This window comes from Camelus dromedarius, unplaced genomic scaffold (genome assembly GCF_036321535.1).
Source record: "Camelus dromedarius isolate mCamDro1 unplaced genomic scaffold, mCamDro1.pat HAP1_SCAFFOLD_185, whole genome shotgun sequence".
Classification (NCBI taxonomy): Eukaryota; Metazoa; Chordata; class Mammalia; order Artiodactyla; family Camelidae; genus Camelus; species Camelus dromedarius.
In genome coordinates, this window is record NW_026989816.1 from 17390 (window position 1) to 43498 (window position 26109).

General features: G+C 47.5%; 1 protein-coding gene across 19 annotated transcripts in view; it reads left to right on the forward strand.

Annotated features, from left to right (window-relative positions):
• LOC135320849 (uncharacterized) overlaps positions 1–26109 on the forward strand; it is a 79030-nt gene that overhangs the window by 9400 nt on the left and 43521 nt on the right. For 11 of the 19 annotated variants that reach the window (XM_064483961.1, XM_064483969.1, XM_064483962.1 and 8 more), the window contains 4 exons: positions 359–411; positions 2196–2360; positions 2668–2780; positions 4189–4571. In XM_064483961.1, the coding sequence (XP_064340031.1) occupies positions 359–411; positions 2196–2360; positions 2668–2671 (222 nt within the window). In that variant the 3' untranslated portion in view covers positions 2672–2780; positions 4189–4571. Of the gene's footprint in view, positions 1–358; positions 412–697; positions 885–1410; positions 2361–2667; positions 2781–4188; positions 4733–5218; positions 5745–5839; positions 7491–26109 lie in introns of those variants that run through there. The other 8 variants (XM_064483964.1, XM_064483966.1, XM_064483963.1 and 5 more) reach the window with 8 other exon arrangements.

Here is a 26109-nt window from a genome sequence, read left to right on the forward strand (position 1 = left end):
AAGAGGTGGTGTGTGGGACAAGCAGGGGTGCAGGAGTGTACGCAGTGCAAAGGTGTAAGTGGTGGCAGGGGTGCAGGGGCTGTGGAGGGTGCAGGCAGTTCAGGGGATGCGGGGGTGCAGGCAGTGCGGAAGGGCAGAGAGTGGCAGGGGTGCAGAGGTACAGGGAGTGTAGGGGTGCAGGAAGGTGCTCAGGCACATGGCCAGGGTCAGAAGGCAAGTGCACATCCTCGCAGTCAGCCTGACCCCGGGAGATTAGTGCAATGGTCTGGGGTGGCGGAGGGGGCGGCGGCGGCGGCGGCGGCGGCGGTGGGTGGGAGGCTGCCCGGGCAAGCCGGTCGATTTCTTCTCTTCCCTGCAGCCTGGCCTGGGGGGGCGTTGGCCGCCGGAGATTCGCCAGATGTTGGACTCCAGGTAAGCTTGCTCCTGGGTGGTGGGGCGGTTAGGTCAGGGGGCGGTGGCAGCGGCAAGGGGGCGGAGCGGGGCTGCCCCTGGCGAACTGTTGGAATAGCTGCCTTCTCCCGGCTGCCGGGCCTGGGAGCGGCCTCTGCTGCCCCAGGTCGCTGCACACACCTGTCCCACTCAGCAAGCTGAGTGGGGAGTGGAGGCGGTGTCGTTAAGGTGCAGGGCCCACGGGGATAGGGGGGCTGCCGCACAGAAGCCTGTCAATTCGCTCCGCTCTCCCCCGCGGCGGAGCCAGGGGCGGCTTCTGCTGCTGTAGAGGCGGGACGCCGGTCTCCAGGTGAGCTTGGTCCTGGGAGGCGGCGGCGGCGGCGGCGGCGGCGGCTGGGGTTGGGGTCCGTTCCAGGGAGCTGCTCCATTTCTTCTCTCCCCCGCGGCCTGGCCTGGGGGCGACCTCTGCCGCCAGAGATTTGCCTGAGTTCTGACTCCAGGTGAGCTTACTCCTGGGAGATGGGTGCGGTGCAGTCAGGGGGCTGGGAAGGTGGTGGCTGCGGGGATAGGGAGGCTGCCCCGGGGGAGCTTGAGGATTAGCTCCCATGTCTGTGCCGCGTGGCCTGCAGGCGGCCTCTGCTGCGCCAGGTCCCGGGACAACCCTTTCCCACTTTGCCTGCTGGGGGCGGGAGGCAGGGTAGTCAGGGTGCACGGGTGGCGGGGGTCGGGGGCCTGCAGCGGGGGAGCGGGCACATTTGCTCCCATCTTCCCCGCGGCTTGTCCTGGGGGAGGTGTCTCTTGCCCTGGGTTAAGAGACACGTGTATCCTAGTCAGCCTGGCCCCAGGAGGCGGGCGTGTTACGTTGGGGGTGGTGGCAGCAGCGGCAGGTTTTCCCATGGAGCCGGTCCATTTGCTCCCATTTCTCCCCATTTTTTGCCCTGGGGGCGGTCCCTGTTGTCCCTAGTTCGCCGGACGTCCATCTCCAGGTCAGCCTGCTCCCTAGAGGCGGCCACCGTTAGGTCAGGGCTCAGGAGCGGTGGCTGCTGTGGGGGTAGGGGGCTGCCTTGGGGAGCTGGTGGATTGGCTCCCGTCTCCCCGATGGCCTGGTGTGGGAGTGGCCTCTCCTGCCTCAGATCACCAGACACACCTGTCCCATTTAGCCTGCTGGGGGAGGGGCGCCCTGGGAAGTGCCTTTAAAGTGTGGGGGAGGCGACGGCAGGGGTAGAGGACCTGCAGCGCGGAGCCTGTCAATTTGCTCTCCTCTTCCCCACGGCCAAACCTGGGGGCGTACTCTGCTGCCCAAGAAGCCGGATGCCCGTCTCCAGGTCAGCTTGCTCCTGGGAGGCGGGCGCGATGCTGTCGAGGGGCAGAGGCAGCTGCGACGGCCGGCTGCCCCGCCTAATGGGGCCACTTCTTCTCCTCTCCCCTGACCTGGCCTGGGGACGGCCTCTCCCGCCCAAGATTAGCCTGAAACCCCACACCCGGTCAGGTTGCTCCTGGGAGGTGGGCGCGGTGACATCAGGGGTTGGAGAGGAGGGGGTTCTGCCCCTGGCGGGCTGGAGGATAAGCTCCCATCTCTCTGGAGGCCTGACGTGGGGGTGGCCTCTGCTGCCCCTCATTCCCGGGTCACCCTTCTCCAGGACATATTGCCCCGGGGGTGCTGTAGGCTGCGGGGGCGGCGGGTTGTTGGCGGGGGTATGGAGCTTGCCGCTTGGGAGCTGGTGGTTTAGATCCCATTTCCCCCGCAGCTTGGCCTGGGGGCAGCCTCTGTTGCCCCAGGTCGCAAAGCACTGTTTCCCTGACAGCTTAACCACCGGAAGTGGGCAGGATGTGCTGAGGGGGCGGAGGCAGCCGCCAAGGCAGCGACGGAGGGGGCTGTCCCTGGCCAGCCGGTCAATTTGTTCCCACCTCAACATTTGCTGTCCCAGTTTCGCAGGACGCCCTTCTCCAGTTTATCCTTCTCCTGGGAGGTAGGCTCAGTGCATGCAGCCCAAGGTCTGGGCTCTCCCCTGGGGAGGGGCAGAACTCTCTTCTTCTTCTTTGTCTTTATTCTTCAGCAAAGTGGTTACTGGCCCCAATTCTTAATTCTGAGAAAGTGTAGCCTGTGTTACGGAGGAGCTGCTGGACAGTGAGGTTTCTGGGTGGGTTTTCACATCAGCTGATGCCCCAGGCAGGCAGGAAATCTATTGCTTAGAGCTTCTTAGTCTGGAGTTGGGGGATGGCCCCGCCATCCTCACCATGCTTTTTACAAATGTGTTACTCCCCTCTTTTTCCTAGGTGACATTTTAGGTTATTGGGTCCCAGATTGCTGGCACACTCATCCCTGTTCTCAAACATCTTTTAAACTTGGGTGAAGTGATAAGTTGGGGAAGAAGATGATTTACTGAAAGGTAAGAATAATTAAATTTGCATTAAAGCTACATTCTGTCAATCTTTCTCAAATGATTTTTCTCTGATTCTAAATCCATGACCTAGTGAATGTTGTACTCCTGTGTAAATCATTGATCTTCACATCACACTTGTTGAGTGGTCAACGAGATTTGTTATTTAGATTATTCCTGAAAGGAAAAGCTCAGGCTTTTGAGAATTCCTTGTCTGATGTCACCCAGGCAGTCACAGTAGAAGACAGAGCTGATATAAAAATCCCTCACCTGCCTGAACTGCAAAGCTTCTGGGATTACTGATCCCTGAAATGCAGGTGACTCTTGATGATAATCTGGGGGATGGTTTACATGATCAGATTCTTCCAGTCCTGTAAATGGGTTCCGTGGCCCCAGCCCCGGGAGAGCTGGTCATAAGGGCCATATCGTGAGGGGTGGGATGGGAAGGCAAGGTCTAAGAGCTGGCATCACTGAGATTCCACACTCGCTAAACACAGACCCCAGAGCCTAATTGTTGTCAGGTTCTGTTCTGGATTTGAGAGTGTGTTCAGACATCATTCTTGCCCTTCAGGGGTCACTGCCTGGGTGGAAGTAACCTTTACATAAATCTGGGGAGGATGACAATTAAGTAGATGGGCTGTTATGATTCTCAGTGTGCCCAGGCTCGCTCTTCCAGGCACTCGTGGGACAAACGAGAGTCATGTTATTCACTCATACACTGATTTATTACCCTTGAATTGATCATTTGTCCCACAGTAAGTGAAACAAGCGATGAGGAACCTGAGTTTTGTCCCCTTTCCTAGCACTGATTGTATCTGTCAGTCAGGCGCCCTGCGTATGCATTGTGAAATGGTGGTATTTCTTGCCCAATGGGACTGCACTGTCAGTTCTCAGAATCAGGGGAGACACGTGGGTAGGACAGCACACTGACACATATGGCACCCCCCCCACCCCATGAGACAGCATTGTCGATGCTCAGGTGACCCGATGTAGACCGCGGTGCTAAACCTGAGCATGTTTAGTGATCTTGGTGGCTATGAAAATACAGACTGCCGGTCCCTACTTCTGGAGACTCTGAGGGTGTGCACCCCAGAATTCTGCATTTTAAGAAGCACTTTAACTAATTCTGATGAAGATGATCTGAGTGTCCCACTGAGAAACACTGGTGTGCGATGCACCAGTATTGAGGATTCTCAGGGAGCGATGTCTTTTCAGGATGGTCCAAGGGCCCTCACGAGACTTTTGCCTTGGGTGTAATTGTATGTGTTCGAAAGTGATGTCTCTCACTTCCAGTGCTTGTCAGCATGCTCTGTGCAGGGATTTGCTCTCAGCAGATATCAAAAACTATAAGTCTTCAGGTCACCGAGCTAGAGTGTGAGCGATCTTTTATTTTGGTTTTCTTTATTGCAATGCGGAGTCTCCCGAGAAGAGATTCAGACTGAACAGCTTTGTGTCGGACTTTGGAAGACCGCTGGTGCCCAAGGGGTTCTCTGGCAGCACAATGACGAATCTAGGTCCCTCTTTCACTGCTACGTCAATGAAGTGGACCGCTTGGACAAGGCCAAAGCTGGTATCCCAACCATAGCCCTTGACAGTGATGTTCGGCTCCAGGAAGCCATCAGATGCAGCAGGTGGCCAGAGGAGGAGCCGAACGGGCTCATGAAATGTGACACCCCCAGCTTCATCAACACGGACCAGAACTCTTCCTTTGGGGAAGATGATCTCCTGATTTTGGAACCACCTATTGTTCTAGAAAATAAGCCAGTTGCCCAGACCTCACACAAAGACTTGAATTGGAAATGTGCTTTGTCAAGTATTTCTCTGAAGATGTGAAGTCTGTCTTTGTATGGCAGGAAGTCCCCTTTCACAAAATTGTATGTGTTTGTGTCTGAGAGAGAGAAATGGAGACAGACAGAAAGACGGAGACAGAAGAGAGCCCCCTCAGAAGAGAGCTAGTTAAGGTGAGTTTTTGTGCCTTAGTAAACATTTGGGGTTTTGGGGGGAACAAAGTATTTACACTGTCTCATTCTCCTCGTTGGAAACCTTGGCCCCGTCCTCAGTGTCAGCGGCCTTGAACGGGGGTTGCCATGGTGCTTTTCATCTGGCGCCGCCACTTCCACGCTCTGCCTTTAGCACGTTGCTTTGCCTCCCAGGGCTGCCACCCTTTAAACTGTAAGGTGAGGAGTCTGGAGTAGATGATCCATCCCAGCTCTGCTGTTTTGCAAATTTCTGATTTCGTATTCGGATGAGGCTGGGATACACCCAGAGCAGTATAAACCAGGCCCTACCTCCTGTCTCTTGCTGGGGCATCCCTCAGGTCTGTGCCTTCTACTCAAGCCTTTACTGAGCCCAGCTTTTGTCAGGAGCCCAAGTGCCTACCGGGATGGCAGGAGACCTGTCTCTCGTGGTCACGGTGGCAGACATTTCTATTGGTTGTGCTGAAACAGCTCTTCTGAGATCCTCCGGCCACCCTTGCTCCAACCTGAGGACAGACCTACCGTTCCTTTCCTAGGAGGAGGATCAACCCATGGTGCATTTTATGACAATCCTGTCCCCAGGAATGCACGGAAGGTTATCAGCTGAGTGAGGGGAAGTGCCTCTGTTTCTCTGTGTCCCTGTATCTCTGTCTGCTCACAGTGCCCTGCCACCGGCTACTGAACAAGAAAAGTGCTATTCACCATGCTGTGTGTTTTGCAGATGTGTAGGTGATGATCTTGTGGCTCATGTGTGGGCTTTGTGCTGGGATGGTGAAGGGCTTATAAATACCTCATCAACATGTATTCGAGATGGCCTGGTGCCACACAGACTTGATTCATGAAGGCATCAAGCCTGCACACTGGTTTGGAAACAACTTGGTTTTGATCAGTCACACTGCATGCATGACTCACTGCTGATCTCTGGGTGGTTTTTTCATTTTAGATTTATTCACCCAGTGTCTTGCTTAAGCTGAAAAATACATTTATTTCACTAGAATATTCTCAGATTCTTTGTTTTCACACATCCAGTTGTTTAATTCCTTTAAAAATCATTTTGTGTTTATAATGCCTACTAATATCTATCATCTCTAGGTTCCCAGTGGCCTGAGCCATGCACCAGATTTGATGTAGGAGCTGTTCCACCAAAAGAAATCCCTTTGCCATAATATCTTTTGAGGAAAATATTATTCTTTAAGGCTCTAACAGTAAATCGTAGAACAAAGCATGGAACATTTATTGTAGTTAATACATGTTCATGCAAAAAGAAATGATATTTTCATTAAACAATGTTGATTTTAATAACTTTTACTAATGTGAATATTATTACTCATAATTTAAGTAACCAAATAAAACCACAGTTATTTATTATGAAGTTTGAAAACTATTTACACTGTCTCTCAATTAGAGGTAGCTTTATTAGAAGACTGAAGGGTATTTAAAAGATGGAAAAATACCCATGATGACACCATCATTTTTATTAACTAAATATCAAGAACTGTGCAGGGTTAAGATTTAACCCTCTGCAAGCTGTCAAGTTAGCATGAGGTAGTTTGTGGATGCTGCCAGAAGACAGGAGACTCCCCCAGGTTCAGAGACAAAGAACTTCTTGCCAGCACAGCAGGCAGCTTGGGGTTCATGTTCATGTTGGTTCCTGAGTTTCTTTCCTTTTGCTGTTGTAACAAAGGACCACAGACTCAGTGGCTTAAAGCAATACACATTCATCATCTCACTGTTCTATTGTGCAGAAGTGCAAAGTCATTGTCAGTGGGCTAAAACCAACGTGTGGCCAAGGCTACGTTCCACACCGAGGCTCTAGGGAGGGATTCGTCTTCCTACCTTTCCCAGCTTGCAGAGGTGTTCACACTCCTTGGCCCAGGGCCCTGTGTCACTGTGACCTCTGCTGCCACTTTACATCTCTGTCTCTGACTATATAGATATAAAGGAAGAGTCTTCTACATCTGGTATGGACCCTTTTTCCTAAATGGACATTGTATCTCTATTTATGTGCAGATTAAAACCCCTTCCCTCCAGGGTGTGGTGGCATCAGCTCACAAGATTACCACTCTGGGCTTTAAGTGTCCTCTTTGTATTGTCACCTGGGAACTTCTCTTTCCATAGTTAGCTCTGTGTTACATTTGTTGTTGTATTTTACCCGGCATTACTGAAAGTTTTACTTAAAAGGGATCCTAATTAGCTCTGTTTACCTGTTTCCAGAGCTGAAAGCTTCAGTTCTAGAGTATCTGTTTGATTTCTCTTAAAAATACATTCCAGTATATTTCTCTGGTGAAAGTCTTTACCCTGTTGTCTATTCTCCCATAATTTCCTTATTTTCTTGAATATATTAAAAGTATTTTATAGCCTTTATTGGTAACTCTGATGCCTACATCACCTGGGGGTTTGCATCCTTTGTCTAATGTTTCTTATTCTCATATTATCCGTTATATAGTCTTGACATGTTGCATGTCTTGAAATTCTTTATTACATGGCAGACATTGCAAATGAAAAATCCATATGTTATTTTCCGTGAGAGGTTTTCTACCTTCCTGTTAGGCAAACAGGGTGAGGGACTGATCATGTCGCTCCAATCAGGCGCTGAGGTGGATCAGGACTGAAGTGCCTTTTTTCTTAAAACAGCTTTGAGGTATACTTGGCAAAGTAATTTTCACACGTATAAAGTGTACAGCTAATACGTTTTGACATAAGTATATCCCCAAGAAACCATGACCACATTCAAGAGAGTGAACATACCCATCACCCACAAAGCTTCTCTCCTGCCATTTGTTGTCCCTCCCTCCCTCCCCATCTCTTCCCCTGGAAACCACTGATCTGCTTTCCATCACAACATATTGGTCTGCATTTTCAAGATCCTTGTATGAATGGATTAATGCAGTATCTATTCTATGTTGTCTGACTTCTTTCATTCAGTGTAATTATTTTGAGAGTCATCTGTGTTGCTGTATTAATAGCTTATTTTTCTTATAGCAGAGTATTGTTTAGTGCTGAGTTTTTACTGAAGAGTTTGTTGTGAGCAGTGTTTGGATAGACCATCATTTGTTTCTCCATTTACTTCTTGATGGATGCATGGGTTATTTACAACTTGAGCTATTATAAATAAAATTGCAGTGAATATTTGGTTACAAGTCTTTATATGGACATATGCTTTTCTTTTCTAAAGAACCAGATGAGGAATATCTGGGTTATATGGTAGATAGGTATTTACCTTTTTTAAAGAAACTGTTAAAGACTTTTCCAAAATGGTTGTACTATTGTAAATTCCTTGTGGTGTGTATCAGCTCTGGTTGCTCTACTTCCTTACCAGCACTTTGTAAGGTCGGTCTTTCTAATCGTATTCATTCTTGTATGTATGTGTACTAGTATCTCACTGTGGTTTTTAAAAGCATTTCTCTAATGACTAATGGCATCTTTAATCAGCATCTTTTCATATGCTTATTATCCATCTGGATATCTTTACTGAAGTGTGTTTTCTGGCCTCATTCATTCATTCAGGTGTTTGCATTATTATTGAGTTTTGAGACCTCTTTATTCTGGATCAGATACAAAGAGAGACCTTTATCAGATATATGATCTGCAAATAGCTTCTGTCTATGGCTTGTCTTTTCATTTGCTTCGCAGTGTTTAGAACAGCTTTGAAGAGTCTTCATTTTGATAAAGTTCACTCTATCAGTTTCTTTTTAAAATAGATTATACTTTTGGTGTCATAGCAAAGAAATATTTGCCAAACCCAAGGTCATAAAGCTTAAGCCTATGCTTTTTCTCCTAGCTGTTTTAGAGTTTTAGATTTCCTATTAAGATCTATGATCCATTGTGACTTAATTTTTGTATATATTGTGAGGTGTGGATCAAAGTTCATTTTTTTTTTTTGCATATCACTATCTAATTCTTCCAGCACTACTTGTTGAAAAGATCCTTTCTCCACTGCATCCTTTTTGAGAATCAATTGTCTATATAAGTGTTGGTTTAGTTCTGAACATTCTATTCTGCTCCATTATTCTATTTTCCTGTTTTACACCAACACCATACTTTCTGATTACTGTAGTTTAAAAAAAAAAAAAAAAGGCTGAAAATCAGATAGTGCAAGTCTTCCAACTTTGTTTTTCTTGTTCAAAATTGTTTTGGATATTTGGGATCCTTTGAATTTTTATATGAATTTTAGAATCAGTTTTAAAATTCCTTACATCCTGTTATGCCAAATTTCCACCCATGTCTTTGGCCATCTCCAAAGCCACATTTTCTGAAGAAGTCTCTCTAGATCCCAGGTGAAAGGAATTTCTGTTTCATCTGTGCTCCAATCACATTTGATAATATTTGATTACATTTATTCATATTTGGCTGGATGTACTTGTGTGATCTTTCCTGCCATATAGTAAATCTCTCAAGATTTGGAATCTTGACTTGGTTCCCTCTGTCTGCTGAGAAAACTAATTCTATGCTTTGCAGGAGTGAGCCCTGCAGTAAGAGGTATCTGCAGCACACATCTAGCTCATTGCTTGCATATCGTCAAGGAATCCTGCAGATTTAGAATTGTTTATTGATTGTTGTCTCCAAGACGGCTCAGCCTTTTTTATTTCTATTGCTACTGCTGCAGTTTCAAAGGAAAATGGGCTAATTATTTTCCAAATATCAAAACATACTGTAATTGAGCTGTGACGCAAATTATGTGCTGCTGTTTCTTAACAACCTGCTTAGTGTTCACAGGTACCTTCACTCATGGAACTTTTGGGAGAATGTCATATCCTCAGAGATAGCAATGCTGTCTTTGGCAACCTGAGCGGTAGTATCTGAACTCACTCCTGCTGTTTTTCCAGTGCCCCCTCTAGCCCTCCTCCAGCCCTCCATGGGGGGGCCTGCAGTTCTTCCCTCGAAAACCCTGTTGCTTCTCAGGAAGAATTCCCTATGAAACATATTCATGTCCTTCTTGAGGGGACATTCAGTCCAGAGACCTGACAGCAGGGGAAAATGTTTAGACTGCTTTTGGTAAATTCTTCCATACTTGTTAGAAGTAAATCCAATGAGGAAACTGTGTTGGCATCTAACAAATCAGGATAAATGTCTGATGAGGAAGATCAGCTTCCCCATCCCACTCAGGCGTCATGTTGATGTGACGCTCACCTTGGCTAACATTTTCTCCTGTGAGCAACGTGAAGTTCAAGACGTTATGAATGGCTTTTTGTTTTTCTTCCTTAGTCTTTCCACATTCACTGTGTCTGGTGAGATTATATGAATCCTGCTTATTTTCAGCCCAGCACTAAGCTTTTTAAAAGGATCACGTGTTTAAAAGGCTAGTGGACAATTTGTTAGAAGATTGAAATCCTTAGACTTTGGTCCTAGAGTTGAATCTTGGTTACTGGTGAATGAGAATTCCCGTTAAAATTTTAAATTCAGTGATATAAAGTTTTAAAAATAGTTAAATATTAGTCAATTTCATTAAACACTATAGCAGTTATTTACTTTTAAGCCTGTCTCTGGGGCAATTTTGCAATGATTCCCACCCTTTATTGATTCCCTCTTTATCAGAATCCTTGAGAGGTCCCTGTCATCATTGTCAGTATCATCATCATCATCACCATCATCATGGAACTGATTCCTCTGGGAGATTCTAGGAAAATAAAGAGCTGGACGGGGTTATGTGCAGGTCAGTGTGTGCATATACAGTAAGAACAGTTGTCAGACATTAGATTCAAGATACCCATTCCATTTAGAGAAGAATGTGGTCATGAAATCCTGATGTGCTGAATGAAGTAAGTGATGGGAACAGGGTAGTCAATGGAAAGGAGGAGGAAGTGAGCGAAGCGGGGAGCATAGGTCCTTGGTTAGGTGATCAGCACATTGGTGAGAATGAGGGGAGTGTGATGGCAGAATCATGTCCCTCCCCGGCCACAGGGTAGCCACCTGTGACATGTTACTGTACATGGCAAAATGCATGACAGATATTTTAGGACAAAAATCTTAGAGGATTTCTGTCTTCTAAATTGTCTATCAGTTAGCATTTTAAACCCATGATACATTATTAAAGATTAGTGCAGGGGGACAAATAAAAAGGATTCATATAATCTCACCAGACATACTGAATGTAGAAAGGCTAAGGAAGAAAAACAAAAAGTCATTCATATGTGCCTTGAACCATAAAATGCTCATGAGAGGAAATGTTACACAAGGTGAGTGTCACAGCCACATTCATAATGCCTGAATGGGATGGGACAAGGGGATCCTGAGATGAGACAATAGGGTGAGTAGCCTGGATTGTCCAGGTGGGCCGAATGTAATCACAGGGGTCCTTGAAATGGAGGACATTTCCCAGCTGAGTTTAAAATCAGAGGGAGGTGTAGCCATAGAGCAATGTTCAGAAAGGCTGCTGACCATGAAAATGGAGGAAGTCGTGGGGCACAAGCTAAGGAAGGTGGGTGACCTCTGGAAACTTGAAAAAAACAACAACAACAAGGAAACATTCTCTTCTAGACCCTCTAGAAGGAAGGAACCCTGCTGCTACCTTGAATTTAGCCCAATGAGAACTGTGTTGGATCTCTGACCTCCACAGCCATAAGCTGATAAATCCGTGCTGGTTTAAGCTCTTAAGCTTATGGAAATTTCTTACATTGGTAAGAGGAAAATAACATAGTGAGCCGTAGTGTAACGGATTAAAGGTATAGGATGGGGTGTGGAGAGGATTCTGACATTTACAACTAAAAAACAACCAGGTGAAGTGGGAAGGTGTTTTAAGGAAGACCTACCTGGCAGGGCTGTTAAGCAGACTGGAGCGAGGGGATCATTGGAGTTAGAGGAATCAATTAAATCTCTACCAGAAAAATAAGGAATAAAATGTAACAGGGCTTCAGTGATAGTGGATGTAGGAATGGAAATGGGCAGAGAGACATAAATATTACTTTGAAATTAGCTACAGGTTTGATGACTGCATGTTGGGGAGACTTAGCCGATGTGTGGACTGAATGTTTGCATCCCCTCAAAATCCATATGTCGAAACCCCATCTCCCAGGGTGATGGTATTGGGAGGTGGGGCCTTTGGGAGGTGATTAGTAGGATAAAATGAGGTCATGAGAGTAGAGCCCTCATGAATGGGATTACAAGCCCCCAGAGTGCTTGCTTCTCTCTGCTCTCTGGGATATGAAGATATTGGGAAGACAGCCATCTTCGAGCTGGCAATCCTCTCAAGGATACATTGACCTTGAAAGTCTCAGCCTCCAAACCATAAGGAATATGCTGGTTGTTTAAGCCACCCGACCCACGGTAATTTGTTACAGCATCCCAGACTGACGAAGACAGTGGAGAATGCCTCTGAGTTTGGCACTGATTGCCTGGAGAATGCTGAAACCCAGGGAAGTGGGCAGCACAGACGTTTACTCATTTAATCCTGCCAACACAGTAGGAGATAGAGTCTACATATTCCTCGCTACTTAAAAGGTAAGGAAAAAGAGGCACAAATAATAACAACGACAACAGAAACAACAATAATTTGTCCAAGATTCACACAGAACCCCCTGGAGGCAGAGTGAGAATTTATACTCAGGCAGGCTGGCCCCAGAGCCCCTGCTCATAACTAATAAGTCAGATCACCTTGCTTATGTGGATCAGTTTTTTTCAACTGTGATATGAGGGTACTGTGTCCAGTAACTTATAATTTCAAAATACTTCACTGTAACGGAATCATTAGTCACAGGCCTTACAAACCACAGAAACCTACACATACAAAAATAACTCGTTAGGTCAAGATAACCAATAACGTTTTTAAATATTATACCTGCTGGGCCTTTGCAATAAAATGTCTTTTTATAATTCTGTCTGGCTACAGAATAACTTCATAATCCTGCATGTTGCTGGTGGCTCCCATGTTGGACAGCACGGGCCTAGAGATTTTAAATTACTTGCCCAGACTCGCCCAGGAAGCTCGTGGTGGGGTCCGAGCTATAGTCTGGGACTTTTCCTTCCTATCCAACAAGTCCCTCATGGAAGTTTAGAAGCTTCTCCTTTGGTGCCCAGCTGTCTATCCGTACTTATAACATCTTGTCAGGTGTTCCAGCCTGCCCCTGAACATCAGCCAGAACCCACTTCTGCTCTATTTTGTCCAGGTAATACCTTCTAGCAACTTCCATTGCCTTCTTGGCATCAGTTCTTACCTGGAAGGGTAGTGGCTAGAGGTGGAAATGTGTCCACATGACAGGTTTTTCATAAACATAGCAGGAGTGGTCAAGAGAATAAAACGTCAGGAAGATGAGTAGAAGCAGGTCATTTAATATACCAAATGGGTACTTTCAATGTCTGTGTTTCCGAGTCCAGGCTTGTTCTGCTCGTGCATTACAGGCCAATAAATCAGGAGACCAGGTTTTGGGGGCAAGAAATAGCGACTTTAATTTGGAAAGCCAGCTGAGAAATGGTAGAATAATGTCCTGGGGAACCATCACCCCAAGTCAGATTTCAGGCTCTTCTTATATTAAAAATGGGAAGTGGGAATGCTTGGTTGTTGCAAACTTGGTGTATGAATTCTTTGTTGTTAGAATCCTTTGTTCTTGCAGCTCTTCACCTGGGTCACATCCGTGTAAACCTCCAACAAACAAATGTTGTTTTCTATTCTGTAACTTGTTATCTTTATGTGAATAGAAAAGTGTTAATATCCTTCAAAGTCAGAGCCTTGAGATTAGGGTCTCCTGTATATTTCAGGCTCTAGGCAACATTGTTTTACAAAAGGTGCAGAACCAACAAGACTAAGCCTAGGAAACAGGGCACAGGGTTAAAGTCAAAGGAACAGATCTAATATGGAGTCAGATTTTTTCTTTCCTATTTCAGTAGTGCCATGGAGAAGGCAGTTTGGGCAGCTTTTTGTAGGGTCCTGGAGGCTTTCTCAGCCTCTGTGTGCCTCTGTTGAAAACCCTTCATAGCTATCTGGCCTGCTGGAAAACCACTCCGCCTGTTTTGCCCTGAAGATGTGTTCTGTTTATAACTGATCTCTACTTCTTGGAAAACAACTCAATAAAAACTCAGTTGGTTTTCCACCAGCCATGGGCAGGGGTGAGGAATAGCACTTTATTATTTTATGAAAAAAAATAAAAGAAGTCTTAAAACAGCACTGGGCACATAGGAGAGAGTCAATAAATGCTTCCTGGCTGAAATCAAAAGTGATGGCTCAGTGATTCCATGGCTGCTGTATTTGCTGAGCTTCCTACTCCTTTGCTCCATTACACATTTTTTTTAACTGAAAAAGAAATACATGCATGTGGTTAAAAAATTTCAAACAGAGCACAAAAATACACAAGTGAAAGAAGTTTTCCCTCATCCTCTCTTCTTTCAGCCCTCCCTGGAGATGCCACTGTTTACAATCCTTTGTGTGTTTTCCAGATATGCTATGCACATTCCGACCTATGTATGTAAATTCCTTTAAAGTTAAAGTATTACTTATTTTTAACTTAAAGGGATTTAAATCCTCAAGTGTCTTCTGCCCTGGTAATAGAAAAGAACAAATCTGACTCCATATTAGATCTGTTCCTTTGACTAAACCCTGTGCTCTGTTTCCTAGGCTTCATCTTGCTTGTAAAACAATGTTGCCTAGAGCCTAAAATATACAGGAGAGCCTATTTTGAATGCTCTGACCTTTAAGGATATTTAACACTTTTCCATTCATATAAAGATAACAAGTTACATAATAGAAAATAACGTTTGTTTTGTTGGAGGTTTACAGGGATCTGACCCAGGCAGATAGCTGCAAGAACAAAGGATTCTAACAACAAAGAATTACTACATCAAGAAGATTGCAAAAACCAAGCTCGTAGGAAAGGAGCCTGAATTCTGACTTGGGGAGATGGTTTTCCAGGACATTAGTTTGCCATCTAGGTCTACAGAAAGTTGCTATTTCATGCCCCAACACCTGGTCTCCCAACTTACTGGCCTGTCCTGCATTAAGGAGAATGAATTTGGACTCAGTAACACTCCTATCTTCCTAGCAAGCTGGGCACTGGAATTGAGGGCAGCTATCCCACACCCAGGGACATACTGTGTGCCCTTGATGGTTCCCCGAGGGTGGGGAGTGGTTTACCCCGGAAGGATGGGGACTATGCACCAAAACTCAGGCAGTATGCTCCTTTTGGAATCTGACCTTGTACCTCCCGCTCCCCGCCAGCACAACACCTGGGACAGTGGAGGTAAGGCAGAGATCTTGCCTGCCTGTGTCCCAGCGTGTAAAAGGGGAATATGTACTCTTTCCAAGGTAGTTCTGAGCGAAAACACCTGCGGGTGCTTGGTTCCCAGAGCAAAAGGAAACCCAGCTCCGCTTGGGGGCAATGGGTGTGATCCCCGTAGGGGTCCTGCAGAGGCCTTGGGTGGAGGGCTGGGCCAGGGAGGTAAAATATGAGCTGCGGGCCTTGAAGGGTTAGAGAAGTGTGCAGAGGCAGGACTGCTGCCTCCTTCAGGATGCCCCCAGAGTTAAAACTATTTCTCTCCATCTCTGCTACTCTCCTCCACCCTCCAGATCCCTGCCTTCTCTCTGCTCCTCCTGTCCATGTCTCTTCCTCCACTTTTCCCCTTCTCCCTTCCTCCTCCCATCTTCTCCGTCCCTCGCTTCCCCACCTTCTCTTGCAGAACCCAGAGAGGATCGCTGGCCCTCCTGCGCATGCGCAGTGTGTGCCAGCTGGACCGAGGGTTGGAAGCTGCAACTCCGAGCCGGGGATCGGCCCCAAAGGCTTCTCAGCTCTTTCGCCCGGTAGGACTTTGGCTCCTTCCCTGGCGCCCCGGCCACAGCTGTCCAGGGCCAAGTGTGCACTTGCCGCCTCTCGCCCCAGCCGGGCTCCCCTCAGTCCGCGGCTGGCGTCCCCTTCCCCTCTCCCGCCCGCGAGTCCTCTCCTCCCGGGCTGCCTCTCCTCGGCCGCCGGCCCGTCCCCGCCCCTGGGCGGGCTGTGTCCCGGGCGGGCGGGTCCTGCGGACCCGGACGGGGGCGGGCGGCTGGGGCTGGGGCTGGCCTCCGAGCGGGGCTACAGACCGCGTCACCCCCCCCTCTTTCCCTGCCCCGCGACCCCGGGGCTGCCCTCCTCTCCCTTTCCCGCTCCCTGGGGACCAGCTCAGTGGTGTGTGCGCTGCTCCCCGGGCTGAGAGCCTCCGGCTGTGAACCCCAGCTTCTCCTGGTGGAGTCGGGAAAATGGAGCGTCAGTGCTGAGCGAGCTTCCGTCTCCTCCCTCAGTGTTTCTGCCCCAGGTAAGTACCTTGAACACTTTCACGTGTTTTGATGGCGGTGCTTGATGATGTCACTGTTTTTATAGTGAGAGGGATTACAGTGTTGAAAGCAAGGCTTGGTTCAGTTAAAAATGAGCTGAAGGCATGAGGCTGTGACATCCTCCATCCTTCCCTCTCCCAGGGTGAAACGTGTGGCCGTCGATCTTAAAAACATAGTTACAGTCCCTAACTAGCCCAGCCCAGCTAGGGTGTGTTAACAGGAACAGCACCACCAGAGGCGTTGGAGACTCAGGGACTTTGCAGTCCTAAAGAGCTCCTGGCAAAATTTGGTTTGTTTTGGTTTTTTTGTTCTTCTTAAATTGTGGGGCAGACTAGTAGTATAGAGGGAAAAATAATTGTCAAGAAATATTTTTTCATTTAACATCTTTATTGTGATATTGTTCACACACCATGAAGTCCACCCACTTAAATGCTACAATTCAGCAGCTTTAGCATATTCACAGTGGTGCAACCATTAATATTCCAGAACGTTTTCATCACTTCAGAAAGACCAGTGGAAATGAATGACCTATCCACCCCTTCCCAGTGCTGGTTCTAAAGAAGTTTCTTGGTTGTTCCTGACCATAAATTATCTTGTTACCCATAAAAAATCTGGTAGGAAATCTAAACAGAATTGTATTGAATCTGTCTATCAAAGCAAGAAGAATTAATGTCTTTATGGCATAAATTTCTTCTACCCATGAATATATCTCGGACCCTATATTTTCATATTTCCAGAGCCTGGTCCATGGGAAGTCCTCTTTAATTGTTGGGTTTGTGAATGATGAGATTCTATACATCGTTAGTTGCAACTGTAGCCTTTCACAGAAGAGAAAAGTAAACTCACTGAAGCCAAGTGACTCTCTGATGGTCAGAAAGAGTGACAGCCAGTGCTGGAGTGATCCAGTGGACTTGGTGTTTGTAACCAGAATTCTCCAGCACCTACAGCTAAGGGGATCAGAGTATTCTTTTATTTTTTCTAAATGGCGTTGCTTTTATTTTTACTTATTTTTTAAAAATATTTTTTATTGAAGTGTAGTCAATTTAGAATGTTAGTTTCAGATGTACAGCAGAGATTCAGTTATAAACATATGCATATGTATCTACATATGTTTTAGATTGTTTTTAGTACAACTCATTACAAGAAATTGAATATAGTTCCCTGTGCTATATAGTAGGTCCTTGTCATTTATTTTATATTTATTAATGTGTATCTGTTAATCCCCCTTTTCCTGCCTGCTAACCACAGTTTGCTTTCTATGTCCATGAGTCTATTTCTAGCAGCACCGTATTTGCTAGTAATATATGCTGGTTGGCTGCTTTCAGTTTCAGTAATTCCACCTTATCTGTGGGCATTTTACTTCTGGTGGGCCTGTATGTGGTTTGCACACGTGATATAAGAGTTGTGTATTTGGGAGAACTCCAGGCCTCATGTAGTGCCTGGTACAGAGTGCCCACTGAGCTGATGCTTGAACTGGGAAAAAAAACATAGTAAACGTTGGAATTTCCACTATGGTTGAGACTTCCAGGTTTCCATAACCTGTTTAGCCCACCTTAATGTTGGCTGCACCCATACTGGGTAATTTGGTGGAACTTCATGGTATGGTGGTGTAGAGACGGGGCCTTGTATGCTTCTTCTCTTTCCATTTTCTAAGACTCATTCTCCTGGGCCTTCCAGATCCTCCCCCAGAAGTGCCCAAGGCTGGCTTGGTGCTGCGCTGAGGCAATATTTGTTAATAAGGCCCTTTCCTCATCTCTTCTGAGCCTCCGTTTCCTTCTCTGCACAATGAAGACTTAGACTAGAAAAGTGCTTTTCAGTTTCTTTTAAGCCATGTTTCCTTTGAGAAACCGAATATACAAATCTCTCCTCCCATTCAACATACAGATTTTGACACATCCTCCAAGGAGTGACATAGCTCTTTGTGGAAAATTGAAGTGATTGTGATTCCAGGTGGCACAGAAAAGACTCTTCAGACATTTATTGCAGGGAGAGGGCAGGAAAGGGGCAGTATATCCCACTTTCTAGTGTGAGCACTGGAACAGGGGCTTGGGTTTAAATACAGTGTCCGACGTGGCCTCTCTCTAATCTTTTTTTTTTTTTTGCCTCTCTCTAATCATGCACAATGTGATAAACCTCTCTCCCTCAGTTTCTTAATGCGTCAAGTTGGGGTGATAATAATTTAAGTCTTTTGTGAAACATTATACACATAAGACATTTGTTTCTCGGTAGAAACAAAACCTGCGAGAGAATCTGGGATTTCTTTAAAAAAAAAAATCTTGTCCACAGCACTCTGTCTGTGTCTATTTTGAAGTTCCTTGAGGGTGAGTGTTGGGTCTAAAGTCCATCGTGAGACAGGTGGCCCATGGGTCTGTGTGCCGCAGATTGCCCCCTCCTCCCCAGTCCTCTTCCTCTCAGTCCTGGATGAAGTTCCCTAGTAGATTTACACAGAGATCTTGTGGAAATGGCTTTTCATTTTATTGTTTCACGAAGAAGGGCTGCCATCATGATCTCTGTAGTCAGCTTTTGGTGACCTGAAGGCTATGCAATTACGTTTTTCTATTTAATAAAAAGAAAAAATAATTACAAGTACAAAATTAGACCTACGGTGGTGGCAGGGGCTCTTGAAAGTTGGGACCATTAGCTTTGTTAGTTTCAGGTGCAGGGGCCTCTGGCCATGAGGACACATCATCGTGCTCTGAAGTTGGAGGGACCAGTGGGCTCAGTGGGAATGTTTACTGAGTGTATCTCATGGGCTGGGCATTGACCTATTTGTACTGTGTGTTCCTTATTTGAGACAGTGAGCTCATTTAACCTCAATAGCCTCTTTAATAAATTAGACTTTTTATTTTGAGATATAATGTAGATTCCCATGTAGTTGTAAGAGATAATATGGAGAGGGCCTACGGACTTTTTGCCCAAGTTTCTTTAAAGGTTCCATCTTGCAAAGTTGGGATACAATTCAGTAATGACTCACTAACACTTTGAGGTTTGTGTTATTGCCCTCATTTCTATTCATGATTAAACTGGGGTTAAGAGGAGCACACAGGCCTGCCCAGGTCACCCATGTTTAGTGTAGAGTCGGGTGAAACGTGGGCTTGGGATTTCCAGGCAGTACCATCATGATGCTCTGTGGCAGGGAGCAGCATTCACTTTGCTTGTTTATTCATTCATTCAACAAGCATTTATTGAGTAAACTCTGTGGGTCAGATGCTATCATAGGTTTATCTGATTCTTCAGCAGTATGGAGAATCCAGTAATGTTTCCTTCTTTTTTTTAATCTGAGAAAATTAGCTCTGAGAGGTTATAAACCCCCCAAAGGAAATATAGCTCATAAATGAGGGATAGTAAATTTGTACAGTTCCTTCTTCTTATGCAGGTGGGACCCTAGGCATTTTACATTTGTAAACTTCCATAATCCAGATATATTCTTGTAAGGCAAGGATTTTTTTTTAATTGAAGTATACTCATGTTTACAATGTTGTGTCAATTGCAAGGTGTTTTTTTTTTCTTGAATTTGGAATTCAAAAAATATTTTTTGAGGGGGGTAAATAGGTTTATTTATTTGTTTCATTTTTTTTTAAAATGAGGTACTGAGGATTCAACCCAGGACCTCATACATGCTAAGCATGTGCTCTACCACTGAACTGTACCCTCCTCCCCAAAGCAAGTTTTCTTATCAAGTATTCTGCAGCTTAGGAGTTCAAATAAATTGGAGTTGAAATCCAGGTCTTTTGATCCTACTGTGTTTCTTTGCATTATATCCTGCTGAGGGGTGTGAGAGCAGTTCCTTTATTCATTCCTTTATTCAGCAATTTTGAGCACTGACTTTGCATCAGGGCCTGGCTAGGTGCTTGGAAATAGAAAACAAGAAATGACCCTTTTCTGCAGAGGGCGGAGGCCTAGACCAAAAGCTGCGTAATGTGATCTGAGCTGCGGTAGCCATGTGCAGACGCTGAGGACAAACTGTACCCCCGGCTTTGCTTGGGCTTCCCCTGCCTTCTGACTGGTACACACCAGGTCACCGCAACCCAGTGAGGCCCGCAGCCCGCAGCACAGTATGTACCACGGTCTCCTCTTCCCTCTCGTCAGGGCCTGCAACATGAACATCCCTGACTACGTGCAGTGTGCTGAGGACCACCAGACTCTCCCCGTGGTGGTCCAACCCGTGGGGATCATCTCAGAGCAGAATTTGTTGTGCATCTATAAGCGAATCTCCTTGGTGAGGCAGATCAGCCCGTGCGGCTCGCAGTGGGCACTCTGTATCCACTAAAGTCACCACTATGTGCCCGAGAATGGGTGGAGCGACTTCCAGACCCACCACAAGGTCGTGGGCCTTGTCACCATTACCGACTGCCTCTTGGCCAAGACCTTCGAGAAGCTCCACGTGCAGAGGAGCTGTATGGCACCACGCTCTATGACTCTCGGCTCTTTGTCTTTGTGCTGCATGGGGAGGTGGCCGAGCAGCCGCGCACCGACGTGGCCTTCAATTTACGAGGACTGCAGGGTGGTGGAGAAGAGGATCGAGGACTTCACTGAGTCTCTCTTCATCATGCTCAAGTCCAAGTGGCTGGACGGTGCATCCGACAAGTCTGGGGACAAGATCCTCCTGCTCTACATCCTGTTTGAGAATGAGGACTTCGTGGGACTGGACACAGAGAGCAGGAAAGTCTACCTGGATGCCCGGCCACCCTGGCTATGTGAAGGGTTGCTTCCCTACATCCAGAAAGGGATCAGCAAGGAGGAGGGCTGTCTTGTAGCCAAGGCGTGAGGGAGGAGCAACCCGCCGGTTTTCAGACGTTTAAAAGTGAATCCGCCTTTGTTTCGGAGAGATTCTTTTAGGGTTATTATGGACACTTACTCCCGCTTTTCAGCCAATTACCCTGGTGTGACCCCTGGAGTTGCTGTCCAATAGAGTAGCCAAAGCCACTGATGCTAGGAGAGCTGGGGAGGAGGCTGCTCTGAGCTGAGATGTGCTCTAGGTCAAATGCACATCAGATGCTGAGACTTGTCTAGTAAAAAGAATGTAAACTATCTTGTTACTTTCTTTATTGATTACATGTCAAAATGATAGTATTTTACATACAGTAGAATAAGTAAGATATGTTCTTAAAATCAGTTTCTAGGGGTTTTATTTGGTGGGGGTTACCTCTTTAAATGTGGCAACTGGGAAACTTTCTTTACATGGCTCACATTTCATTCCTGTTGGACAGCCTCTCCTGGGACAGTCTCATCCCTGTGCTTATAGATGTCATGCTGAATCCTGAGATGCAGAATGAGGCGCTGGTTGAGCTGGGGGTGGAGCCAGTGTCTCCTGCTTCCCAGGTCCAGCACCTGCACGGCTCAGGCCCTCTCTCCCTGCCTGACAACCACCATGCCAATTTAGGACAACAGAAACACTGCCAGGGGCTTCCAAATGAGCTCCTTACGCAGGGAAAGGCGTGTCACGGAGCATGGGGCACAGCAGGGAAAGATTCGTCCTCACTTTGTCCCTGTGATTAGGTCAACGGACCCACTTTGCCTTGGAAGTGCAGACGAGTTCTTCTGGGCTGCCTACCCCCCCACCTTCTGCTCTGTTTCCCTGTGTATCTATTGAGATATCCCTCGAGAAGAAGAGGGTGAGATGCCTTTGCCGAGAGGTGGTCCCCCTTTGCTGGGGAGATTGTGGGAATCTGTGTCCCCCCGGCCTACGGCCTCGGGCCTTGACTCTGGAGAGGGCTCATGGTGGTCCCACAGGTGACGGTCGGAGGACCTGGCACGTGCTGCCGGGCCCGAAGTGGAGGAGGTGTTCTGCGATTCTCTGTGAGTCTAAAATCAGATTCTACTTTCTGGTTGTTGGTAAGTTGGAGGAGAAGATGCCAGAGAATTGATAAAAAGATAGTCCAGACCAGTCCTGTGAGTGACAGGCACAGGGGACCCGAGTCCCACCTGCTTGTGGTGCCTGGCGGGCTCTGGATGAATTTTCACTTCCTCCCCGGACATACCTCTATGGCTTAAGGAAGGGGCGAGGCATATCGTGGCCATGACCTGTACTTGTCCTCGCAGGGCCCTGTGATCTACACGGCTTTCTCCCCTTCTGCTTCTTGTAGATGAGCTGGCAGATGTAGTGGTCTGGGCAAAGCTGAGGGCACAGATGCCAGCACCGTGCCACTCCCAGGCTGGCTCCATTCCCGTCACCTGTCACCTCCTGCTCAGTCCCCAGGCGTCAGTGAATGTAGGTGCATCGGTGCAACGTAAGCAGGGACCACCTTCTCCCCCTGGACAGAATGGTGGGTGAGCAGTGGAAGCCTGGAGCCCTGCCCCAGCCCCCTGGCCAGTGCCTCCTCTTTTGTCACAGGAGGCACTGGTGATATGTTTGCTCAGCAACTGCTTGGCTCTGAGTCTGCAGACCCACCAGAGAATGCCAGCTTGTTTTTGCCTTTTGAAGTGTGTCCTTGGGATTTGGCGGAGTAGCTGGTTGTGTGCTTAGCCCATAGTGGTTGACACTGTCACCATTGTTTACCCAGAACCTCGTGTACCAGGCATGGCTCTCGGCATCAAAATACAGCAGCGCATTAAACCTCCCTCCTGGTGGGTCTGTCTGTTTTGGTACCATAAGGGCTCAGCCAGCATCTGAACGTCAGTGAGATAACGCGGCCAGTGAGCTCGGGTCAAGCACGTTCTCCTCCAGTCACTTTTACTCCATTGTTGCTTTTACTATTCCACAGTCATTACTTTTTTAAACAATGCTTTGGTGCAGGAACAGAGCCTAATTCTCTCCTGTTACTCTTGGTGGGAGTGAGTAAAATTGTCCAGCTTGAAATGCGACCACATTTTGCAGCTCAAAAGCTGTCTACACGCATCTAGGTGAAGTTTAGGTTTGGGGCGCTGACCACGTTGGGGTCCCCCGGCAGCGCCGCTCGCCTCAGGCCCCTGCCTTCCCTGGAACAATAGGTGAGGGTGGGTCTCACCGTCCCCTCGTCCCTGTCCTCACCAAACTCACCTAAATTCTTGTAATTGCTGTCAGTTATTTTTGTTCTCATGTGTTTCTAATTTTCGCTGTTCCTCTTTTCCTTTTTCTATTTCCCTTTCTATCTTGTACCGCCCTGTGAGCATGTTGTTGCGTCTGAAAAGTGGACTGTGCACACCCTGCATTGGAAATAGCCAGATTGTCCTCCGTGCTGTCCCCATCGCTTTAAAAAGCAAAAACCTTAACAGTTGCCTTGATCCATATATTATCCTAGTCATCTTTTTATTTTCTAGTTTTTTGGAATTTTTGTTTTTGTTAGCACATCACCCACTGGTGTTTGATACCTGTTAAAATCCTTGCTTTGAGGAACCAGTTTGGTCCTCCTTATGTTTGGTGACAAATGCGCCCTTATTAAATTTGTTTGATTGTTTTGAAGAAGTGAGATGCGAATTGATTTAGGTGGCTGCTGAGGGATTTTTTTCATGGAGTATTTAAACTTGGAAAGTCAAAATCTACAGCATCTTCCTTGATTCTGGCTTTCACACAAACGTGCTTTGCACGCGGTTCCGGGCTGTTGCTGTGTGACGTGCGTGACGGAGCTTCCAGGCCGGTGGTCACTGGTGAGAAAGTGGCAGGCTCGGAGATGAGCAGCTGCAGGGGATGCTGTTGGAGGAAGCAGTCACCGGTTTTATGTTTTTTTGTTTTTTGTTTTTGCATTCACCTTCCCCGTGCCATTTACTTTACTTTGCCTTCATAGAGAGGCAGGAGCGGGTCTAAACTCCATGCCACTCTTATTTTCCCTTTACGAGGCTGGTTTTTCTGAGTATCAGAACAACATGGCCTTCTCCTAAGTAGCTGGCTCACTTGGATCTGGTGGACACAGGGACCGCTAAAGGGGACCGTAGCTTCCTCTCTGCTCCAGCCAGTGGGCATTCAGAGCCGGGTCTGTGGTTTGCCTCAGCAGCCATGCAGGCCTCCCTGTACCAGCCTTTACTATTAACCCATGTTGGCAGTAAATAGCTGACTCCGTGTCTTTTGCAGCTGACGTCCACCACTGACGGCCGTGTCGTTAGTTTGCGGTAGTGAGTCTCCAACACCCCAGTCAGCCGTGAAGTGACCTTGCATTCTCACCCACACCCTGGTTCATCTCACCCGGGGAAAGGGTTTGGCCACCACCGTCATGCTGGCCATGAGACCTTGTTTCTCCTTTCATGCCCTGGTCCAATTGTGGACACTTCATCCTTCACTGACTTGGTCTCTCTTGAGACAGGCCAGACTTTCTGAAAGAGTCCATCACATTCTGGGGGGGAACAGAACAGAAGTAAGAGTAGCAAGTAGGTGTCTAGGCTATCTGGGTTGGCAAATGCAGGCTGGGATCTGTGAAGGCTGGGCTGTGCCTTGGACACAGGCCTTTTCCGTGGTTCCTGATAGCCCAGGGGTCGGAGTGAGAACAGCCTTGCCTGGGTTCCCCCATCCTCATCTGCTCACTGGCAGGTGTGTCTGCTAACTCGGAACTGCCCCAAACCTCGGGCCTTTCAAAGTTCAGACCACAGGAGAACCTTGAGTCCCTTCTCCTGGGCCTCCTTTGTGAGAATCCAGTGCCTTCTGAGGTGACCAGCGGCAGGAGATACCTCCCCCTCCAGGGAGCTCTCTTCGGAGGACTGTGACGCACTGTACCTTGCTATGAGCTTGTGGGGTTCCATCCGTGGTCCTTGCAGAACCAGACTTGAGACTGGCTTAGCGATAGAAATGACAGGACTGATTCCAGGGCAGGGCCGGGGGGAGGAATAGGGGAAATTGAATGTGACCTCAAACACCTAGGTGGGTTCTGGGTCTGTTACTAAAATCGGGAGCCTGGGAGGTACCTGCCAGGAATCGAACTCTAGAGTAAATGGTGGACATGAGGCATTTTTAAGATTCCATTTGTCATCCAAGTTAGGACTTCAAAGAGGCACTCTGGTCTATGGCCCTGGGGCTCAGGTGAAGGAGCCGGACCACAGATACACGTTGGGAGTCGTCATTCTTAGCTGGTGTTCACAGCCGTGCAGGTGGATGAGCTCATCTCGAGAGGTGCAGACTGAGGCTGAGGCGGGGCAGGGCTGTGCCTGGGTTGGAGGAAAGCCCAGACCATGCAGCTTTGGTGTGTCAGTCAGTGGCGTTTGGGATTTTCAGAGCAATGGCATTTATCCTTAAGGGTCCTGGGGGTGGGCAGGGCCACCCAGGAAGAAATCTGAAGGGAGGGTTGTGGCCACGCGTGCGCGTCTTGGGATGATGCAGAGGCTGCATGGTCCGGGAGGGGAACCTCCTCGGAAGCTGGAGTCGGAGTGGGGAGAAGGTAGTCACACTCACCTGTGAGGGAGGGACAGAGGCCTAGGGAGTCTCCACCCTAGCGGACTCTCTTTCCCACGAACAAAAGGCCAGCAGGCAGAAGATTTGAGGTGAGAAGGGACGGGCGCTGGGAGAGGAGCCAAAGTGGAGAATGGTGGTTGGACAGTTCTGGAATAGTCTCCCTGCAAAATAGAGTTAAAAAAACCCAGACTCTTAAGAACATTGATAGTGACGTTGGAGGAGATAGTTCTTTTTCTGGCCTCCTCAAGTTAAGGCATGTATCCGGGGATACACAGAAGAATCGGGCAGTCTGGTCCGGGGGCTTGACCCTTACCAGGGGGAACAATGCAAGTTTAAAGGGGGAGAAGGGCAGCGGAGGGAAACTAGCCAGGCCTCGTGTCAGGTACCAGTCGGCCGCACTACTTGCGTGTTGCATTCACATCCATGTCTCCCAGGTGGGCGGTGGCAGCCCCCTTTTGCAGATTGGGAAGCCTTCTCAGAGGGGTTAAGGGATTGGTCCGTTTAGCGGCTAGTCAATGCTGTAGCAGGATTCAAGCAGGGCCTTGTCAGACTTCAAGGGCATGTTCTATCTACTAATTCCGGTACCTCCCTGTTGTACCTGGATTCGTGAATTGGGTCAGTTTTGGAGCCTTTCTCAAAAAGTACGATTTAAGTGCCTCAGGACTGTTTCACAAAGCTCAGTGTTCTTTGATGGTTCAGAAGCACCGCAGTGCTTTTCGCCCCACAGAGGTAAGGTCTTACTCCTTTGACGCTGACGTGGTTGCAAATGACGTACAGGTGCAAAACCAGACTTAGCAGCTTCTGAAGGGAAACTCTCCAGTTCTCCCTTGATAGGCT